The 23,132-nt window shown below is 40.4% G+C and overlaps 1 protein-coding gene across 3 annotated transcripts in view; it reads right to left on the bottom strand.

Annotated features, from left to right (window-relative positions):
• Window positions 1-22,929, bottom strand: part of LOC103815125 (pancreatic alpha-amylase-like) — a 48,189-nt gene extending 25,260 nt beyond the window's left edge. Inside the window, exons 1-10 of one of the 3 annotated variants that reach the window (XM_050977229.1) lie at window positions 22,813-22,929; window positions 7,510-7,656; window positions 7,113-7,310; window positions 6,103-6,333; window positions 5,589-5,722; window positions 5,381-5,503; window positions 5,170-5,269; window positions 4,837-4,958; window positions 4,602-4,727; window positions 4,045-4,352 (exon numbers count right to left, since the gene is read on the bottom strand). In XM_050977229.1, the coding sequence (XP_050833186.1) occupies window positions 4,163-4,352; window positions 4,602-4,727; window positions 4,837-4,958; window positions 5,170-5,269; window positions 5,381-5,503; window positions 5,589-5,722; window positions 6,103-6,333; window positions 7,113-7,310; window positions 7,510-7,656; window positions 22,813-22,920 (1,479 nt within the window). In that variant the 5' untranslated portion in view covers window positions 22,921-22,929 and the 3' untranslated portion in view covers window positions 4,045-4,162. Of the gene's footprint in view, window positions 1-4,044; window positions 4,353-4,601; window positions 4,728-4,836; window positions 4,959-5,169; window positions 5,270-5,380; window positions 5,504-5,588; window positions 5,723-6,102; window positions 6,334-7,112; window positions 7,311-7,509; window positions 7,657-8,257; window positions 9,237-22,812 lie in introns of those variants that run through there. The other 2 variants (XM_050977232.1, XM_050977226.1) reach the window with 2 other exon arrangements.
• Between the last annotated feature and the right edge of the window lie 203 nt (window positions 22,930-23,132).

Genomic DNA, 23,132 nt, shown 5'->3' with positions numbered 1-23,132 from the left:
GGCCTGGAGCACTTGCTGTGGCCCTGAGCAGCCGGAGCACACAGGGACACCCAGGCTCTGCCACTGGGCTGGGGTGTGCTGGAGCCAGCCATGGAGAAAACTTGCTTGGAACCTGGTGCTTCCCACACGTCCCCATAGAAAAAGCAAGGCCTTCAGTCCATAAAGTCCTCAAGGGCCCTTCAGTTTTCCCGAGCGTTCATGGTGGACCTGGTGCTGTGCCCCTGCAGGGCCTTGGCCGTGCACATTTGGAGACTGAGCACTGACAGCTCGGCCAAGACCTGGCCATTGTGGCTGGGCACAGCAGTCTCGTTGCGTGGATCCGATGGCAATCCAAATTCCTCCAAACGAGTTTGGGAAGGAGTTGGGTAAAAAAGGATCTTGTAAAGGGATCTATGGGAAAAGCAGAAAGTAGGAGCAATTTCTTACAGGATGTGTTACTGTATTTTTGTTGCTGCCATAAGTATAAGCTAGGCAATATCTATGAAGTGGGAAGCAGGTGGAATAATTGACACAGTGTGCAAATAGAGTGGTGTATTTTCTCTTTTGGTAACACCAGCAGTACTGGGGTTTTTTTCTGAGGCAGTTGAAACTTTAAAAGTAGCACTGACCAGCCCAGCCAGTTCTGTGTGTGGCTTGTGGTTTGTATAAAGTCCAGAAGATTTTCTGGGGTATGTTGGCCAACATGCAATTGTAGCAGATGGGAAGATAAAAATCATAAATGCAAGCCTGTGGTGGCTGTGCTGCCTCATCCTGTTTAAATTGGCCTGACTTGTAATTCACTCCTGGGTAATGACTTCAGAGAACTTTTTATGCAGTAGATCTGTGAAACTCGTATGCAAAGCAAACCTTCCTGTTTCCCTTGTAGTGCTCTAGTACAATCCAGTTATTAATGTTCACATCATTCACCAGATGGTAAAATAATGAAATAACTTCAAATATGTTTTCCCCTCAGAACTAAGGATCACTGTTCCCAGTTCTGCTTAGAGAAGGCTGAGGAAACTATGTACTCCTTAGTTACACTGAACAATTGACAAGAACTGTTTCACTTGAAATAACTAATATCTCATGGCTCTTCAGCCCTGTTCCTCCTAGCACAGAATCCCCCTAAAAATAGAGAAAAACTCTTCTAAAGACTCTTTACCCTAGACCAGGCTGCTGAAGCTGAACACCTCTAGAGCAGAGGTTTAACATAGCAACGTGCAAGTCAAGCTGATAAAAAGTGTGCATATGTTTTTTCTAAGACATGGAAAGTAAAAAAAAAAAAAAAAAAAAAAAATCCCTTTCTCTCACCCTCTGGTCTACAGTCAAAATATATTAATAAAATGTTACCTTTTTTACTTTCTGCAATGTTTAATTTGTAGATTTTTGAACAATAGAGTTCCTCAACACCAATGCATCATGTTTTTGTGTTGAAATCCATGGCTTAGAAGTTCTTTGCTTATACAGAGATGGAATGCAAGTGGTTTAGCAGCACCAGTATGAGTCAGAACTACAGACTCATTCAGGTGGCAAAGGAGGGAGATCCTTTGGCAGCAATCTCGAGTCCAGTCAAAGTCCAGTTCCTACTGGACTTTGCAAGCAAGGTCAATACTGAAATCCAACCACATCATTCAGGGCTTTCTCCGGCCTGGTGTCAAAAGGCCATAAGGGTGAAGATTCCACAGCCTACATAGACAGGCTTTTCCACACCTTAATTAACCTTCTAGTGATTTTTTCCCCCTTTTTTCTCCATTTGAACATGACTATTTTTGTAAATATGTGGTAACTTCATGAAGACAAAAATTCAAATTCCAGTTAAAATGTACTGAGTTGGTAAGAATGACAGTCTGATCTGTAACTATACAAACAATGATTTGCAGAACTGTAGATTATGCAGCCAAGGCTGTTTGAGTGGTTCTCCAGGTGGAGTCTACTTTTATTTTTCCTGAATAGAATCAAAATGTGGGTGGCAAATGCTGTGTAGCACTCCAGTTTCTACAAAACTTCTAAGCTGCTCTTGTATGTTTGCATGCATGTGTGTCTCCATACACATCATTGATTCCAGGGCCTCTGCTGTCATGCTAGGCCTGTATTTCTGCATTAGTGATAAATATTTCTTTCTCCACTGAATGACTACTTGTTACTGCAGCTTAGATCAAATCTGGTTTTCAGCACAGAGGTTAAAGTAAATGAAATTTGGCATAGCCACCTCATAAGGAAAATTGATGCTACATCTAAACAAGTTAAGACAGTGCTCCAGACAGGCCTGTGTGAGTTCAAGCAAAACAAATCTGACATCTCTCAGTCCTGAGGCTTTGAAAGCCTGTGGCTCTTTATTAATAATGGCACTACAGTATTTACTGGCCTGCAGACCAGCATCCTATATAACCAGGTCATTGCTGCAATAACAGCTCTCTAGATCAAAAAATATTGGAGTTATAGACAGAATTAGATGTTATTCAGACTCAGTTCCCAAAGGATATTTTTCCTGCCTAATTTCTTGTGAGCTACACAAGCCTGGGAAGGTGTTTTTTTGTTAAGAGTTCTGGAAGCCTCAGGCCAAAATGTTTTGATTACTGAGGTAAAATAGAAAACCACCAGAGCAGCTTTGAGGTACAAATGACAACACTACTGGGCAAAATCTTATTTTCATGGTGGCAGTTTAGGAACTGTCTTTATATTCCTCTCAACAGCATGGTGTAAGAAAGTGCTTTAGAAAGCAGGCAGCAGAAGGGCCCTGCTGAGGCTGGCAGGATCCTGGCTGTTCCTGTGAGCTGTATTCCTATTGCAAAGCCCCAGGGGTTTGTGTGCAAGGTTTTGGTAGCCACTGGGTTACAGGGCTGGCTTCTGTGAGAAGCTGCTGGAAGTTTCCCCTTCCAGAAGATCCAGTGCCAGCTGGCCCCAAGGTGGACCTGGACTGTTTTGCCCAGGACAGGCGTTCCCCGTCCAGGAGCCTTTGGCCACACTTCCTGTGCCCTGCCCTGCTGAGGAGGGCAGGCAGAGAGGAGCTGTGGTGGGCACCTGGCATCCAGACAACGCCAGTCCCCCCACAGCTATGTTGGCATACACACAACCTGAGACTGAAAAATGATTGCTGATTGCTGATTCACTAAAAATGACTTTTTTGCAAAAAGAGAAAGTTAATATTTACAAAAGGCTTTAGGTCAGATAACAGCTTTCCTGAGCATAAGCAGCCATTTTCTTTATGCTGGTAATTTTTCTGTCTGAATAAAATACAAAAACAATGGATAATCCACCAAAAATACTCCTTTTCATATTTCACCACTAGATAATCCTGTGACTCATGAATGAAAAAAAAAAAAAAAAGAAAAAAAAAAGAGAGGAAGAGAAAAAGAAAACTAAAAAGAAAAAAAATACAAAAATAAACTTAAGTGTAAATTTACAAGGCATTTCGGAAATAAGAGAATAATTACATAGCTAAATTCATGGTTTAGCCAATGAAAGTGACCACCTTTTCTACGAGAAAATGAAATACTGCATTGTGCCACAAAATTCTGAAATTTTACGATTTGGCAGATCTGTTGTGCCATCCTGTTGCGCCCCATCAAATATCTTACCTAAAATTTGATAATTTCATAACAAAATTTCAGTTTTTCATTGAACATTGTTATAAAAAAATTAAGGCCATTGTGTCATCATTTCACATAGAAGAATAGCAATAGAAATTATAAAAATTAAGATAAACATTTCCTAGTACTAACATTCTTTTGAAAACTTAGAGATCAGCAGTAAGGTTAACTAAGCCCAGCTTCCCTCAGTGACCCAGACCCCAGGCTTGAGTTGTCATAAGGAAGGGATAAACTCTGTACGTAGGCACTGCTCATAGCTGGCAGGACACAAGGTGGCTGCTCTGGGATACAAGTGTGTGTGCATGGATCAGTCCTGGAAATACTGCACTTTGGCTTAGCTATTTTATCTGGCTTGGATAAGTTTTTTTCTCTCCAGTGTTTTTGTTGCACAGGAACTGGAGTGCTGCACTGCCTTAACACCTACCACTGCATCGCCACTTTTTACATCTAATTCATTAAGGGAAAAACATTACTCTTCAATTTGAATGCCATTTATTATTCAATAGAGAGTCACTCATGCTCAAAAAGCAGAGAATAACAAATGGGGGAAACAGTCATACACAGATAAAAGAGAGGAGGCTATTTCTCCCAAATTATAACTTGGCATCAACATGAATTGCAATAAATGGATCTTCAACATCAGTATTAATCTGGAAATTAGCCATTCCATCACCAGAAACAAACACCTGCTTTCCAGTACAGCTGTTGTTCTCCTTTTGTCCAGAAATAACATCACAGTAGGTACCAGCAGGCAGTCCAGTTTGCACATTGACATTCATATTCCTATGAGAAAATAAGCATGATTTATGCATTGTTTTTAAAACAGATATGTCAAATGATGTGTAAGATTTCTGAACATGATCTTACTCCCCTATTTGAAGGGCATTGTAAAGCGTGAGCTTTCTGATCCCGACCCTCCTGCACTCCCATTTTAGCTCTCTGGACCCAATATGCACTCAAATAACTCAGTTGGATTGCTGATGAGGGATGCTATTGTTCTTTCTGGAGACACTGCTTCTGCCACCGACTTACCAGTCATCATTATTGAAGATGATGAAGCCTTTATTCCCACGGCCAAAAGCCACTTGATTGCTGCCATTGTCCCACCAGTTGGAGAAAGGCTCACCATCCACCACGTTACGGAAGATAACCATGTTCCTGAGAATACAAGCCATGTCTGCCTCTGCCCCTGCAAGGCCTCTAGAGCCACATGGAGCAGGAAGCAAAAGCCACTGCTTTTATTTCTTGTTGCTCCCCAGTGCCCCACCTGATCTGACGCCAGCGATGTTCACAAACCCAGTCGTTGCCGCAGGTCGTGTCCGGATTGATTGTAACGGGCTTTATGGAGCCATCTGAGTAACTTGGGGGGCCATACCAGTCATTGACGTCCTGTCATTAAAAAGAAAGGTTTCTATCTTCTGATTGAAAATGCAGAGAGCTCTTCTGGTGAACAAAGCTAGAGGGAGCATCAAAGTTTCACCTGCTACGTTCAGCCCGGGACAGGGAAATCACTCAACAACCTGAAATGCACTGGACTGCTTCTCTGGCCCTGCTCTCACCCTTAATCCCCATGGGTGGATCCTCACCATTAATAGCTCACCTTTCCATTTTCAAAATATCTTGGCCAGCGAAAACTTGACATCACACGTGTGAAGCCATACGGATGGGCAAGCATGAAACCAACTGCCATTTTATAGAGCCTGTTTGGTGGACAAACAAGGAATGAGACCTGGAAGGAGGAACCCGCCAGAGAACACACAGACAAACAAGCAAAGGCAAGAAGCATCACCCACACAAGAGCAATCCCTTACCTGGCATCCCAGAAGGTCAGAATGGAAGCTCCACCAGCGCCGTGTCCTCTCTGGTTGTCGTGATTATCCACAAAGACCAGGGCTCTGTCGGAAGGCACAAAGCCCCAGCCTTCTCCCCAGTTCCTAAACAAAAACACAGACTTGAAGCTACCCTGTCAATTGGTGTATCCAGTGAATCCTGGATAAGTTGCAGCACCTTCATCCTTACTTTAAGTAGGCCATCTTTTCTCCGTCCCACTTGCGGAGCACTGTCCCCAGCTTGGCACCGTACTTGAATTCTGTCACTCGGCCATTTCCAAAGTAATCGCTGCCTTTGATGGGCTCTCCACCCAAGTCAATTACCTGGAACAGGAAAGAAAACCTGCATCCCTTGTCTTACAAAGATCAACAATGCAAGGTACAGAACTTAACAAGAGTTCTTGCTTTACATTGAGAAGAAAGTAATTATGTATTTGTGCTGTGTAGATCAACAAAAATTCAGAATAAGACATGAGGGACACATGTAAAAACATGACTGATGAAAGGAAAGATAAAGTTGTTTGACAATCTGTTGTGGAGGCATTTTTAAAAATCAAAACTGCCTAGGTCTGCAAAGCTGCTCCAAGTAAATTGTGACTTCCTTCTAGGGTAAGTTGGGTGAAAATGTATTATTGCTGCTCTGGAGTAGGCAAAAGAGATACAAAAGACAAAGGCAAACATAAAGGAGAAAATGTGGAGATTACCTCCTGATAAATGAAAGGTTTAGTTCCTGCAGAAAACCATTGAGTGTTTAGATCATGCAGCTTGTCCAGAAAAGCTCTGATGTCCCCAGGCCACATGTGCTTGGCAGCATCAATTCGGAATCCTGCTACACCAATGTCAATGAGATGGTTCATGTACTCTGCAACCTTTGAGCGCACATAGTCCTTCTCCAGGGCCAGATCCAGAAGGCTGCTCAAGCGGCAGTCCCGGACCTGTGCAACAGAAAAGAAAAAAATAAAGATATCTGTGTATTACACCAAAGGAGGGGTGGAAGTGGGGTGGTTTTATTGGATTGGGAAGAAGGGAGGGAGTGATATCTGGAGTAATGGCTTTGACTTCACAAGTCACCGTTGCACATGATAAAGCCCTGCTGTCCTGGAGACAGCTGAACACCTGCCTTCCAATGGGAAGTGGGGAATAAATGCTTGATTTACAGTCCAAAGGAACTGGGAGGTTCCAAGTTAAATACCTTTAACTTGTTGTAATCCAGCATTTGAGAAATGTGTTATAGGGATTACCACAGCAGAAGCCTCCAGAGCCCAGGAAGGACTAGCCCTACATGAAGCTGTGCAAGTGCAGAAACATTATAATGAATTGTTGCAAAGTGGCTGAAGGGAGAGCTTGAGAAAGAACTGCTACATATTCTAACTACAAAAAGCATTAAGTTGTGTAACTGCAGCACCACCTTGCACTACTGTCAGTTTTCCAAGGGGGCTCCTTCTCATGATCACCTGAGTTTCTAAGCTATAAAAATGAGCTCACACTGAGCTGAGTACACTGGGCTCACTTCAGGGGCAAACATCTGCACATAGGTTCTTGATTCCTCAGTACTTAGGATATTTTGGGCCACACATACCTATGGTCACTACTTCATTCACTTGTCAAGTGACTAAGCATTGGTTTTGTGAGGCACTACACCATTTGATTTTACTGTAGACTTAACAGAACATGTCAAAAAAAAAAAATTGAAAATTTTTCCAGTGGAAGTTACCTGATACATATCATGATAACTTTCAATTTCTCCACTTCCGGTGTGACATCTGCCATCATTGAAATCCCAGCCAGAGTATGGGACAGCTGGAAAATCTCTGTTTCCAGCATTAAAATAGCTTCCACAGGTAGAATGTGTGCCTGAGCCACCTGCAGCCCCACACATATGGTTGACAACAGCATCCACATAGATACGAACCTGGAAAAGCAATATGTGCATTTCAATATGTTTTGGAGCAAATGTGAAGTAACAGCCAGGGCTCTGCCACATCACTATTAAGTTGATTATTTTCCCTTTCAGTTTCTTCTCAGTTTACACCTCCTTTGAGAATAGCAGAACCTTCCCTCAGCTGACACAGCACATCTTGCCGTATCAGACAGATTTTCAAGGCACTTACTCCAACATCATTGCACCTCTTCACCATGTCTCTGAATTCATCTTCATTTCCTGATCGAGTACAGATCTTGTAGCTAATGGGCTGGTATCTTTCCCACCAGGGTCTGTTCGGGCTAGTAATGACAAGATTTTCATTTGGAGGTGAAACCTGAAGATGAAATTTGATAAGAAATCAAGTGGTTTTACTTCAACATTTTAAAGACAAAATCTGCACTCAGGACCTCTGCCCTCAGAGGAAAGTTAGTACCTGACCCAGTCTCTCTCCCACAGCAGAAGTTCAGGTCTGTGAGATGTCTGTCTTGCACACTGGCAAGAAAGGCAATTTGGTTTGTTCCTGTGAGTTTCCCAGGTCCAGCATGGGCCTGCTTTCCAGGACATGTGCATGGAAGGGCTGAAGCCACAGGAATTATTTTTACCTGAAACAGTGACAGCCTTAGGAATGCCAAACCTCACTGCTTCCTTACTTCCTTTAGAACAAGGCCAGGAGCTTTACCTTCTACTTAGCTTTCAGGGGAAGCCTTTGAGCATGCCCCTTTGTAACTCATCTGCTAGACACACACCATCATTCATCCCTACAGGGTCCTGCAGAGTTAGCGCTGCTTCTAAAAGCACTTACGACTACTTCCTACCCTCCCTCCTCAGCAGCAAAGTTACTTAGAGATGACTGTCTCAAACTCAGGCATTATTGATCAAATTATTGATCAAATATTACAATGCCATTTTCCTCCTGCTCCCAGGAAACAACTCACCTGAACTCCTCCAAATCCATGTGGAGCTAAGTAGCGCTCACACTCCTCAGCAATATCCTTCCAGCGCCATTCAAAGAGATGCACAATAGAGGTTCTCTTTGGGAGAGTGTTGGGGTTGTACTGCCCCCAGCAAAGCCCTGCAGCTGCGAGGAGGAGGAGAAGGATCCGCATGGTGCCTTCAGTGTAAGGCTGTGGTCTCTTCACCGCCTATTTATGCACCAGCAGTATGACAGAGTTCCTTTAGCAGGTGTCAAAATTCACATGGATCAAAGCTATCAGTTATTATTTGGGTAGATAGATCAGTATCATTATTTGGTTTGTTTTTTTTCCTCAATAACCCAACAGCTGAAGATAAAATACTTTTTCACAATGATTATACTCCATCATAAACCAAGTGGTTCATGAGCAGTGCACCCAAATCCAGAACTGCACTCTTTCCTATCACATAAACAAAGATACTTTATCAAAAGTATTCCAAAACGTGGAAAATCAGACAGCTGCAGAAGCTGAACTGGGTAGTGCCACCATCCTCTTGGCCTTGGGAGAGATAAACTCCCAAGGATAAGAGGCTAGGACAAGAGTTAAGACATCCTGTCTGGACGCTCTGACCGCTCTGGCAAAAGAAAGTAACAAGGACATTGCTGGCGAAAGAATGATAACTGAGAAGATTGTGTTACTAAGGGAACAGGGGCAAAGGAGTCTGAGTGGAAAATTTTGGACACAATTTAGTGATTTATAAATCTGGTAAACTGATGCAACAAAGAGCTTTGCTTGTATAGCATGGTCCGTGTCCCTCAATCCCTGGGAATGGTGTCCCATATGAGGAATGACAATTTGCCTATCTGGCCATTCTGGGGATGCCCCACAGAACTGAAGTGCTGCTGGAAGGGAGCAGGAGCCAGCTGGCATCCATCCCTTCAGGTTTTGATGGTGAGCTGTGGGGAATATGTCTTCAGAAGTAAAACATGTCTTTGAACTTATGTCTAAACTTTTAGAGAAGCCCAGAAAAACATCTGCTTCTCATTCTCTTAAGGTGATTTTACACTGGGCAGAATCATACATTAAAGGGTTAAAGGCCAGCATGGCTTTCCTAGTGGAACTGTGGGATGTACAGGGCAATGAGAGGTGATAAGATCCCAGCTGGTTTTGTATCTGTTTTGTATTTGTTTCACACAGGACAGGTGTTCCCTGTTGGTGTCTGGGTCCAGGAGCCTTTGGCCACATTTCCTGTGCCCTGCCCTGCTGAGGAGGGCAGGCAGAGAGGAGCTGTGGTGGGCACCTGGCATCCAGAGAACACCAGTCCCCCACAGCTATGTAGGCATACATACAGCCTGAGACTGCAAAATGATTGCTGATTCACAAAAAATGACTTTCTGCAAAAAGAGAAAGTTAATATTTAAAAAGGGCTTTAAAAGATAACAGCTTTCCTGAGCAGAAGTCGCCATTTTCTTTATGCTGCTAAATTTTTCTGTCTGAATAAAATACAAAAACAACGGACAATCCACCAAAAATTCTCCTTTCATATTTGACCACTAGATGATGCTGTAACTCTTACTTGCCAATGATACTGTTCTGTTAACATTTTGGTTTATTTTATGGAACTCTGCAGCATTTTTGATATGAAAAGTTGGTGTTTTCTTTTTCTTATATGCATTGTAGCTGTAAGCACATATAGGCTGGTTCATTTTTATACAAATCCATATGGATCAGATCTTAGCAATAACTCTTTCTGACAATATGAGGAAATTTACATTATTTTTGAAGCTGTCCTTATGTTCTTCTCCCTAGATGCAGATGTGGACTGCTTTGAGTAAAGACTTTTGCAAAAAGGGGAAAGTGTTCTGAGAAGAGATCTCAGATATGTAATTCAGGTAGTTCTTTCTGGTTTTCTGTGCTACATAGTTAGAATAGTGGGTTTAGTTTCAGTTTTGGAATTTATTTTTCTATGCTGTAAGAGCATCTGGAATTAAGGAGGACATTTCTGTTTAGCAATTACTGCTAAAAAATAGGTGATCTTATTTATTTGCATAGGCATTATTTCTGTTTTCTGTTTCCATAAGTCATTTCCTGCTTTTGTATTTAGAAGTGCAGTGGTTTGATCCACATTGTTGGGTGTCCTAGCCACGAGCTCCATTTACCTTCCACACATGACACCATCATACTGATGATCTTCTCAAAGTGATTTCAAGAGAACAGCATTCTTTCACGTCAGCTAATTATTTTTCACCATTTGCCATTTCTATGAACTCCTACAAACACATTTTATTTTTTGCAGCAGTTCTTCCATCTTCTTGTCAGAAATGTTAATACAATAAGGCTGTGCTGATTGCAGTAGACAAAGCAATACTCCATCAGCTACTTTCTGTACAGAAGTGCTAAAGGCACAGCTTCATTCAGGTGATCCCCATATGTCAAAACCAGAGGAGGAATGAAAACAGGTTATACAATTCAGAACAGCTTGCAAGCTAGGTCAGTGCCAGTCACTTCCAGCAGAAAAGAGCTTTGGAACTAGCTTAATATCGGCCTTTCCCACTTTTAGACATGCATGTAGCACACTTCTGCCAGTCAGAGATCTGGATCTTATTTTCAATATGTAAGCAAGGAAATTGCACTCTCTGAGAGGTAAGGAGTACATAAAGCCTGTTTTTCCCTCACTGAAATGGCATCTGCCACTCACACTGGGGTCTGATTGGGAAATGCCTACACGACACTACAATTCCAGCTTCACTGGGACATTTTTCTATCCACAGCAGGCTCTGAGGTGAGGGATAATTCACATTCATTTTAAAAGTAAGCTTCATTTTTGCAAACTCATTAACAATTATACTGAAACTGAGCTCCTGTCACATAACTGTGCAAACTCTCATTTTGAACATGTTTTCACTAATTTACTTGGAGATAGGCTTGTACAAAATCACCAGGTTGCAGTAATTCTGCTGAATACACAGGATAATACTCATTTTATTTCCAGGTGTAATCTTAGTGTCACCTTCAAAAACACCTAATACTGCCTTCCAATAAAAGATATTTTATACTTATATAGGCAACAAGTTTAAAACTCCTTAAGAGAAGAACTTGCTATTAAAAGTTGCTGGAAATGCTGTGCCACTGGGATGCCAGCCCCAGGGAGCCCAAGTGTCCAGCACATGCTCACACAGCTGCAGTGTCCCTGCAGTAACACATTCTCATGGGGCAGCACAACAGAAAATCTTCTTTCTTCAGGCTTAACTTCCAAGAGATGCCTTTGCTTCAAAGAGTTTCACAGCAGTGGTTAAAAGCCATTTGTTTTCCTTCTTTTACCCCATGACCAGGCAATTTAGACCCTTGTTTCACCAATAGTCCCACAGATATCCAGGTACTGTGTGAAGTATTTCTCCAGTGTTGGTAAGATCAGCAGTAAGAATATATACCTGGACTTATTCTGGTCTTAAAACTATTGATATACAACTGTAAGGACTAAAACTGATACAAGAGGCTTCATTACCACAATTTCCATTTAAAAAATATATATATTTCCCAGACTGAGGACACTTATGTTGTAACAAAGTCCTATTCTGTTTGAGTGATCTTTTTTAAACTTCTTTGTGTCTCAACTCTATTTTTTAATGCTAGGAAGTACATCTACTTCTCCTCTGGCAGAATTTTATTGGTGAGAATTTCATTCTTCTTGCAGAAGAAGCTTCCCTGCTGCAAAAAGAATTTCCTTTGATAACCTTAAAAGTCTTCTAGAGATTTATTGACTCGAATTACAGCAGCTCACTTATCACTAAGGCTTTCTGTAAATCATGGAAAAGGATAACAAATTTTGTATGGGAATGAAGTGGACTTCCCACTTTTACTACTAAATAGAAGAGCTCAAACAATCATTAATATCTGATGTGTGCATCTACACTTTATATATTATGCCAAAGTCAGCCTAGAGATTGGACCCAGGTCTTATTTAAAAGGAGAAGTATAAGAGAATGAGAGGAGACTATTTTAAGGCAAACAGCAAAACATAAGGATATTTACTAGTGGCTAAATTCTTTCCAGTGCAGAGTGTCTATAAAATTTACTTTGCAGCTCTGCTTCATTTAAGACACAACTATAAATGGCTTTATTTCCCCCTAGGACCTGCCTGTTGTACCCTAATTAGAGTTTTTATCTAGCGTGTTATTATTCTGGTTCTGCTGAATACGAGCATGACTGCTTTGAAAGGCTTTCAAGTGCACACTCTCATAAGTCCAGTTTTTTTCCCCTAGATTTTATAAAACAAATTATTTTCATGTTTATATAATACTTAAATATCATAAGATATTTAAATATTAATTATCCTCCCAAGACAAACATTCTTTTTCTAGATAAAACACTCTGGGTCTAACCAACTTGTTTATACATTTAGGACAGTTATTTTTGTAGTGCAGTTTTAATAAAATCTATGCAGTGAAGCATGGCATTGCCTTCATCTGTGTGCTTCCAGAATGATCTGGAAGAGCTCTGTAAGTGAAAGATTATCATCTTAGTAATCATTTTTTCCTATAAATATTTTTCAGACCATGCTACCTTCAGTCAAGGCCACTCCATGGAGTTTCACATATCCCAGTGTTACCCACAGAGTGCTCCCTGTGCTCAAAGCTCCCCCGGGCTGGGGCTGAGCACTCTGCAGAGCCCTTTGGGAGCAGGCTGGAATCCCACTAGTCCCATTAATTACTGCCTGGATTGAAGTCTGAGCATTCAAAATAGTTCAGATCAGAAAGCCACCAGGAAAGTTGCAATTTAAATGTACTGCTCATCAGAGGAGCATGTACAGATGGAATACTCTGTCTAGGGGATCACTGGAATTTCCAACTCTTAGTTCCTTAATTTAGGAGGAAGAAATAGTGCCTTTTTAATTACTAAAGTAGCCTTTGCATCGGCTGTAAGGATATAGCAGTGAGGTGAAATGGTGGGACAAATGGAAACAAGGCACTGTTGAACACAGCCTTGGGAATATGGCAGTCAGGAGGCCATAAAAAGCTTTTCACAATCAGAATGACAAAGGAAGGTTTGGAAATGTAGAAACTTTGGCTGCTGTGGTTTGATTCCTGTCATAGAAAAAGAATTTGTAATGAACCAATACCTGACATCTCAATTGCTTCACATAGTGTGAAAAGAACCCCAAACAAACCCCAGTCTCATATTCAGCAAAATGTTTGGACCAGAAAGCTGCAAAAATGAATGCTGGGGGAGTGGGAAATGAAAGATTTTCTTCATGAGAGAGCTGCCCCCTGCCACTGTAACAGCAGGGATAAGAGGAAGCTGCTTTGGTGCTACTTCCAAGAGCTGTGCTGAGGCAGAGTCCCACTGTCCCTGTGTGGCTGCTGCACTCAGGTGCTCCTGGGGGGCTTTGGTTTGCAGAGGTGTTGTTTTTTTTTCTGGTGGTGTTGTGGGGTTTTTTTCCCTTTTGCCTCATTTTTTACTGTTGGGTTTTGGTTAATAAAAATTAAAATTTTTTATTGTTTGCTTGGTTTTGTGGGTTTTATTTTTCTTTTTCCACACCTAGCCCCTTTGTTTGTAAATCTGTTCATCAGTGTAGAAAATACACCACCAAACCTGCATGGGGTTCATGAAATCTCCTTCTAATGTTTCTGATTTGTACCCCCGGATGGACACAACCAAGTAGCAGATCCTTATTTACATTTTGCATAAGTATTAGTTAGTGGGGAAAACTTGTCTGCTCTGAAAGAAGCACACCTGTCAAACACTGCATTTACTGCAGAACATTCTTCTAACTTATTACTTATTCCAGAAATTTAGCCCAGAAATAAACCAAACCAAACCAAACCAAACCAAACCAAACCAAACCAAACCAAACCAAACCAAACCAAACCAAACCAAACCAAACCAGATGCCATTTTCCTTTCTGCTTATTCAGCAATAATTTTGGCAAGAGGAAATTTACATGAATCTTGTAAAGAGGAAGAACTTGGGATTTGTACACCTAAGATTCAATTAAGGGAGAGCTTGGCATTTTATTCCACACCCAACCCCCAACTCCTCCTCAATCCTCTAAGTGCAGTGACCTTTCTTGGATTTCACAAAGAGTATATAATAAATTACTTCTTCTAAATCCTGAGATTTTTCTCTCTCCCTTTCACTTTCAGTAAAATTCTTCTGATGTATTTTGTGAGGAAGTGGCCTGAGGAAGTGCTTGATTTAGGGACAGATCAAGTAATAAATCTTCATTCATCAAGGATAGGCATGAAGTAGTTCTACTGAAGACAACTGTCAGGGATTTCCTAGAGGAAGGAGACAGGAGAATTTGAGAGAGGAGTGGGATCTACAACTAGGAGGTTCAGTGAGAGCCTGAGAAGAAGGGTAGGAAAGGAAGGGCAAAATCAACTGGAAACTGAAGAGAAAAAGGAATAGAAAATCAAGAACAGAGAAATCCAAATAAAATCTAATAAATATTAATTACCACTGCATAATGAGAAGATATGCGGAAGACTAAGGACAAGCTGCACAAGAGTAAGCCTCAGTGGGCAGCATCTCTGGCCATCAGGAAAGGCAAGGTAGGAGCTGAGCAAAACAGAGCAGCCAGGGCACAACCCCACAGCACCTGAGCAAGGTGAGCAGGAAACCTCCAGAGGGAGCCCCCACATCCAACTAAGAGTCCCCATCACAGGACAAGGTCACTGTGGTGATACAGCTCTGACAGGGAGAGACAGTCAGCCCCACACACCAGGAGCAGTGCCAGGATTGCCAGGCAGGTCCACAGCACTGCAGCAGCCCAAGGTGAAGTCTGAAGGTCAAGGCCTGACTCAAGAGCTCAGCAGCCAGGGGCAGGTGTGACCAGCACTGATCTAGACCAGCACTCCTCCAGCAGCACTGCCCATGCCACTGAAAGCCAAAGGCTCAGCTTAAAAACAGCTCCAGATGAGGCTGGTCAAGGCCTTTAAAGCCTGTTGGTGCCTTGAGAACACAAGGACAGTGATCTCAGTATTCTGTAAAGCCTTTAAAATGTACCATCTACCTTCAGGATATGAAAATTCCACTTGACAACTAATTGTTACATTTGGCACAAATAAGTACCACACCAGGCAATTTAAATTAAGTTGGTGTGCAGCAAGAATGCTTCAAAGCAGCTAAAAAAATGGAGCACATATCAAATGACACTGCTATAAAGATGACACTAGTAACTGAAACTGCACACAAGTGCAAGTTTCAGTCATCTGTTTTCTTTTGTGGCCTCTCTGTGAACATTACAAGCATACATGCTCTGCTGTGTTCCCTGTGCCAGCCCAGTGCTCCTACTGCCCACCACATGGGGTTTCTGCTTGCTGGTCTGGCTCTGAGCTAACCCCACAAGAACAAGATTCTTTTCCTTTCTTTAACATGTGCCTGAGATGCTGCTGCTTTTCCCTGCCCTAGAGACTTATAACACAGAGCACTTTTTAGTAGCTTTTCTTCCTGCATTGGCTTTAGGGATCATGGAGGAAGTCTTTGTGAATAACATCTCAAATAGATACCTATGAACATTAAATATTTATTGTCATTTTGAATGCAGACTTTGCAGAGGGCCTAAGTTGGGTTAAAAAGGCAGTTAGAATATGTGAAAGATTAGGTATTTTGTGTCAAATTTCTTTGAAACTGAGTAGGCCTCCAGAATAGCAAACTAAAAGTTTCATTAATTTTTTATACCAAAAAGTTTGTTATTCTATTAAACCTTTCTTCTTTCAATTGTTGGGGTTTTTTGAACTTTGGGTGAGCCCTAGGAATGTGAAACTAAAAGTTTCTCTGATATTTTCACCAAAAGTTTTTTATTCTAAGTATGTAAACTTTTTCTCTTCTTTTTCCTTCAATACTAACAAAGGTCATATTGCTGCATGCTGAATCAACTATAAGTATTTCCTGTGAGTTAAATTTTATTTCCGAAGCTGCTGACCTGACTTCTGTGTACAACTGGATCAGGGAACCATCTGGGAGACATCTGTTAAGCTGTAATATCTCCCAGGCAGGGAACATATCCCACAGTTCAAATGCAAAAAGCTGAGGTAACCTCCACTTCTATGCAAGTGTTCTTTAATAAATAGCAAGCAGAAACATTGAGCAAGTTGCTTGGATTCTGTCCATAATAGCGCAGAAGACCCACTCATTAATTTGGTGACCTTGTATTTGAATACAATAAACAATAGCTCAACATTTCTTTGCACATCTGCCTCACTTTTTTGTAGTCACTGTTTTTAGCTATCCCAAAACACTTCAAGAGATTAGTATTTCAGAAAGCAACCATATAGATGTTAACATATTTATTCTAACGTGTTTACTGGTTCTCCAGCTGTATTTTTAGAATTTATAGTAGTCTTAGTTTATGTAAATATATATATATTTATCAGAGCAATGCATACACAATACAAGCAACAACAACAAAAAAAAAAAACCAAAACAGCAAAACTCCCTCAGTTAAAACAGAGTCTCCATAAATGCTGAGTTTTAGAAAAGTAGCCAATGGAAAAAGAGTCTCTGATCATTATATTTCTACTTTATACCCCAACTCTCTGTAGACAAATTCATGCCTTTTCATTCTAAATTCATTTATTTGACTTGTATTATTCTAGTATTAGAATAGCAGTGCTCTAGTTGGAAAACCAGAAAAAGTGTCCTACACTGCTAACAGTGTAAAGCTCAGGATAAGTTGTTACTTTCAAAACCCAACTCTAGGTTTTAAGTTAAGAAAATGTACTGCTTTCCTTGAGTATTGTTTATATTGTTTATTAACATGGACTAAAACACAGTTTTTCTGCATTTAAATCCCTCATCATTGAAGAAGAAAAATTTCCAGTGAATATCACTGAACTAGAGTAATTCTCTCATGAATTATACTGCAAAATAAAACTGTCATTGGCACTTAACACTGTTCTAAGGAACATCAGGAATGGTCTTATCAGCTATGGATGTTACCATTAAACACATAATTTTTTTAAGTACAATATATCATGTTTGCTTGGCTATGAAGACGATACGGAGATAAGTCATAGGAATTTTTTTAGTAACTGTACTTCTGTGTGATCAAATAAAAGTAAATCCAAAATTAAGATCTTTTAAATAGTTTGATATATAAAAGTACTTCTTCCATTACTTAGAATGTACATACTGCAAATTGATTCAATGATGAGAGAAATAAAAGTAATTCACAGAGACCTAATAATAGTAAAGTAAAAATGGTGTAGTTCTATATTATTTTACAGCTGGTATTACAGTAAATCAGAATAAAGCATGAGTCTAGGAAGCTTTATACCTTGAGTTGGTGCTGCATTACTAGAAAACAGGGGAACAGACAGTATTTGATTTTCACTTTACTGATAATCTCTTCTGCCTCCTGGTTACTATTTAGCTGGAAAGTATGAGTACAGGAGTGGGATGTGATCAGCCTTCCCCCAGCACTGCAATGTCCTGGCCATTCACTAGACTGACCAATCTCCCAAGATTTTCTTGATTACCTTGGGCAGCTGTACTTTCCATGATCATTAGATTGTGCTAAGCCACTCTTCTGTGCAGTGTCTAGTACAGGCTGTACTTGTAGAATGTATTTTTAAAACACTCTGAAATTGGCCTCTGATCCTGTTAGTCAGCAAAATCATGCTACAGATAACAAGTCACCTGAAGTTTGCAATAGGTCTTTATCTTGCTTTAATATAGGATTGAATTGCTGCTGAACTTGGCTGCTTTTGCATCAAAAATCCAGTAAACAATATATTCTAGTCCATGCAGGGAAAAAAGCTGGTTTTCCCTTTCTTTGTGCTGCAGGCATCCAGAACTGACAGGATATTGGGTTTGTGGGCTTGCCTAGAGTAACGTCACATCTGAGAATCGAGGAAGGCATCAGGAAGCAGCTATCTCAGTGAAACCATACATAAAAGATAGCATTTTCTAAAATGTAGCATCAGCTAAAAATCTGCTAAGAAAGTTGCATCTTGCTGATGATCCTCTTTTGCTGACCAGGTACATAGCAACAAAGATCAAAGATGTCTCAGCAATCTGGAAAGAGGTGCTGCAAATAAAACTCATCCATCAAATCCAGTACAGTTTAAGGCAGTTGGCTCTGAGACAAGTTCTGCACAAGGTACAAGACAGCAGGAAATCAGTGCCTTAGAGGTGCAAGACAAGTACTCCTATAGCAGTGAGTTTGTGACAGGCGTACTGAGTGTGAGCCAATGCCATGGACAGGCAGCAAAGGCTGGTGCTGTCGCTGTTTATTTACATAGAAGCAGGGAAGTGCCTCTGACCTGTAAGGTCTATTCATACCTAGTCCTTGCATCTTTAGTCCCTTTTCAGACCTTCTCTTCTCCAGCTTGCTCACCTTGCCAGGCTCACCTTGCCAGGTTGAGTGACCAGGTCTGAAATGAAGCCATGGTCCCACCACTGGAACTGCACAGGAGCAGAGCCCCATTCATGGGCTGGGAGACTGAAGCTGCTCAGACTCATCCACTGCCTATTGAAGTATAACAAGTTCCTTCCATCAATTTTAGTGAATTTTTGAAAACTTGTATTTAATTGAAATATGCTGAAGCAATACTTCCTTTTCCACTGTTTTTATAGACCCTGTCACAGACAATTCCAGTCTGCAGGAATTGCTTTGAGATGAGTCAGCAGTATCATGTAAAGGAAGCTTCAGCTCGAGGCTCCCAATATTGAATATTCACTAGAATGTCCAGTCTAATCCACAGATCAATTTAGTATGAATACATTGAATAAAACTTTGGGGAAGTCCTACAAAAAATTTTATTAGTAACATTTTTTTGTATTTCTTTTTCTAATAAATTTTACCTTATCTTTAATAAGTCTACCAGGGTGTAGTGAGTTTTTTTATCTCTTTAAAATGAATTATGTGATGATATTGTAATCTCAATGGGAATGTCTTTTTGTGCATTAACTTGTCTTTTGTTAAGAATTGAGTGTTTAGTCTGTAAAGTGGTAAAGTTTTTGCTTTAATGTTTATCCTGATAGCTTTGAATTTTTTTCTGAGAAACCTAATTTAATTGCTAAGAAACCTGCTCTATTTAGCAGTGTTTTAATACTTTATGTGAATCTTACTGACCCTTATTTAAACCCATTCTACCATTGAAAATGGCTTTAAAGAATTTACATAAAAGAAACAGAATATATTCTAATTTTACTATATGCTATTGCAAAAGCTTTTTTTTTTCCATTGGGAAAACTGGCAAAGATTAACTGATGGAACATCAAAGCATTTCTGATTACAGACATTCCCAGTGTAACCCAGTTGGTTTCAAACAGAGGCCAGCAGGACGATGTCCCATAACAGCATCACTGGCTTGTCCCAGCCCAAAAAGAGACCTCTGGACCCCCTTGGGTCTCAGCCCTGCTTACCCCAGCTGCTGGCACTGCTGGTGCATGGCACAAAGTAGTGAAAGCCCAAAGGGAAGGAATGCACAGCAAGTGGGAAGAGAATGCCACAGCAGGGTGGTCCAGTTTTGAGACCTCCCAGCCATTTCCTCAGCTGACAGCAGGTCTCCATTCTACTCAGTGTACAATCCTGCATTATTTGTTTGACCTCATTTATTCCTTAAAGTTTGTTATCCATCAGTATCTGGGATAGAACCCTTACCAAGGACATATACATGAGTCATGTACACAGATGAATCATGTTCATCCAGATTCACAAAACTCAAGGATCTGCAGTTAAAACTAAATGAGAGAGTTTTGAGAGGAAAAAACAAGATCATCTGATATTGATGATGCATTTAGAACATCAGCATCTCTGCAATCATCTGAGTGGGGGACATAAAAATGCTTCTCTCTGTCCCTTTTGTTTTATCAAAGAAATCATTGTTACTTCCCAGCAGGAAGGCTTTCACTCAATTATAGACAAGGATAGAGAACGGTATGTTGTAATTTGTATAGTCCAACTCCCTCAAATTAAGGAACATATCATATATGTATGACAGCAGGAGAACAATTGATCCTTTTAGGGAAAAGTGTAATGATCTTCACATTTTATAATATGCAACTCAAGCAGAGTAGGACTTTGAGAACAACAGAAAATAATATTAATGTCAAAATGACAAAAGAGAAATTATATTTCTTTACCTAGAGTATGTGGACTGACAAACTGTCAGAATTAGTTTTTCTGGTCCACAGAATAAGAAAAAAAATTCATTTTCTGATCTTGAATGACCTCCTTATCTGTGATTTCTGGTTATATCAAATCAGGACTGCATTCATTATGATGAACCAAACTTTCTTATTTTTCATTTTAACATGTTCTAGGAGATTTATTATAGTCCTAATTTTCCTACAGTTGGCATGGTTTGAATATCTGATGATATTTAAGTGTGTAGATAGATTTACATTTATAAAATATTTTTATTATTGGTAAATTATCTACCCCTTTCTTTCACATAGGAAATATGCTTAGGATTAGGTATATTTCCACTGAAATATATGTCTTTATTTTTTGTGTCTTCATAACTTCAAGCATTACATGAAAAGAGGAGCAAGGACTTTGGTTGTGTAAACAACAAAGACCTGATCTGCATCCCAAACCTGTGTCTTTTCATAGTTTACTTGGCAAAATTACCTCAAGAGGCAGGAATATGTAAGATTGTATTCTTGAGACTTTCTTCAAATGTTTGTCTATTTAAGTTATTATGAAAACCTAACATATAATTTGGAAAATGTAAGTGCAATTTCCAACTAGCAATTTGGCAAGCTAACTGTGGCATCTATTGGCAAAGCAAAATGTGCAAGAAGGGGCAAATAAAAGCAAAATGCAGAAGGTAAGTTGATGAGTATGTGAGGAGATCACAAGGCAGTTATGGGCCAACATCAAGCTTTTACTTTAATTAGGGCTCTGTACAAAACAGGATTATGATGATCATAAAGGCTTTGTAATTATTATATGGGGGGAAAAAAGTCATTGTGCATATTGGGATTTGAATTCTAAGCCCTGGAATTTCCTCCATGGTTTATATGAAGTGTAAAGCAAATGTGGAGGAGCACATCAGGATGCTCTGTGTGCCAGGGTATGCCCACAGTGTGTCTAACAGGACTGCAGCACCAGGACCTGCCCAGGAGAGCAAGCCACCAGAAAGGGTGACACAGCTAGGAGGGCATTCCTGCTGCTTGGTTACAGCCTATTTAATAAAGCCTGCAGAGGATGTGTGCAGTGGAGAACATCTGGGTCCACTGATGCAGTGAGACACTCAGCTGTTTAAAATAATTATCTCAGACTGTGAAAACATCAGGGAATTGTGTGAAAAAATATTCTGACTAAGGAATAGCTTGTACTGTTAGAGGCAGACTTTGAGATCATTGTCACCTACACTTAGGTATCCATCTCAGGTACTTTCACTGGGAGCTGAGGATTCTGAGTATGAAACAAAAATTAAAAGTCAGTTTTGTAGGACAGATAACTCTGTAATATTACAAGGGAAACTAATATCTGAATTGGCATCTGAGTGAGGTGATTAAAACAAGCTGGTGTGAATATGACTGATGTTGGGCACATTTGCCACAGCCAGAAATATGCTGTATATAAATACAGGGAGGAATGATCTTCCCCAGAATTTCTAAATAGATTAATTTAGGACGTGTACACATAACACAATGCACAAAGTGCATTAGTCAAGTGTGTATAAGGAATATGCAATTCTCACAAAAGCAGCTCTTGAGAAAAAGGCTCAGCAAGGAACATAATGTATTTTGAGTTAGACTCCCCCACTTTTTCAAAGTAAAACCTGATTTATCAATTCCAGCACGTTCCATAGAGAAGCAAGAATCTCCTGACAAAGCTGAGCTTATAAAGAGCAGGCAACTACAGTCTCCTGGACATAGGGATAATCTTTAGGTTGTTTATGTAGCAAAAAGAATGAAAATAAGCCCTATATGTGTGACTATTTTACTGAATATGAACATTGAGTCAATAGAAAGTTGTAATAGAAGATATAGCAGCAATCCCTAACTTTAAACTATTGCTTTAGATAAAGACATTACATTTGTCACATGCCATCCCCTCTTTCTGACTGTTTTTTGAGTGTGGATTATATTAAACAACTGGCCAGGCACAGTACATGAGGATTGAGACACTGAGATGTCCAGAGGCTGTCAGCAAGCAGTGCTGATTCACTGAAACTCTTATCCATGGATGGTACCTTGCAAAAGCCACTAAAATCCATGCAAATCACCACATGAGAAAATGTCCCTCCCAACAGCACAGTGACAGCCCACCCATCCTCCTAAGTGCCCAACATCAAAGATATTCCATTATGTCAGCTGAAAAAGTCCTTCAGCTGTCACCAGGAGCTGGATCAGACTCAGTGCCCAGCTCAGGAACTTGATGCAGAGATTAGTAAGAGATACTCTTTAGCCTGTATCATATTTGTAGCTGTTAACATAATCGTATTTTCTGACCCCAGACACTTGTGTGGAATTTCAGCAGTGCCAGAGCACAGCTATGCCCCAGCTTTCCTGCTTTGCCCAGCTGGCACCACACTCCAGCCATGGGCAGAGTTCCAGTCAGTGTGGGCACAGCAGCTCTGAAGGATTGCCACACATTACACTCATTTAATGCATACCCGTGTTACTGCCTGCATCAGAAGTGGGAGCAAGGAAATTCTTGTTCCTGTAGTTCTCTTCATGCTCAATTTGGGTTGAACAACAGCAAGGCCACAGCACTGCTCCATTCCTGACAGGATTCAATCTGGGCAGGGAGAACACCAGCACCTCATTAAAACTATGACATTTTTTTAAAGTTCTCTTCACAAAACTATCCATTTATTATGAAGCAGCTCACACTCTACAACATGTATCACTTAGGAAGTGTAAATACAATATAGCCTCTTTATTTTAGATATTCTCTGAATTGACATCTTCATCAGACAACTAAGATATATTC

This window comes from Serinus canaria, chromosome 8 (genome assembly GCF_022539315.1).
Source record: "Serinus canaria isolate serCan28SL12 chromosome 8, serCan2020, whole genome shotgun sequence".
Lineage (NCBI taxonomy): Eukaryota > Metazoa > Chordata > Aves > Passeriformes > Fringillidae > Serinus > Serinus canaria.
Note: the sequence above shows the minus strand (reverse complement) of the source record. Positions and strands in the feature narration are given on the sequence as shown.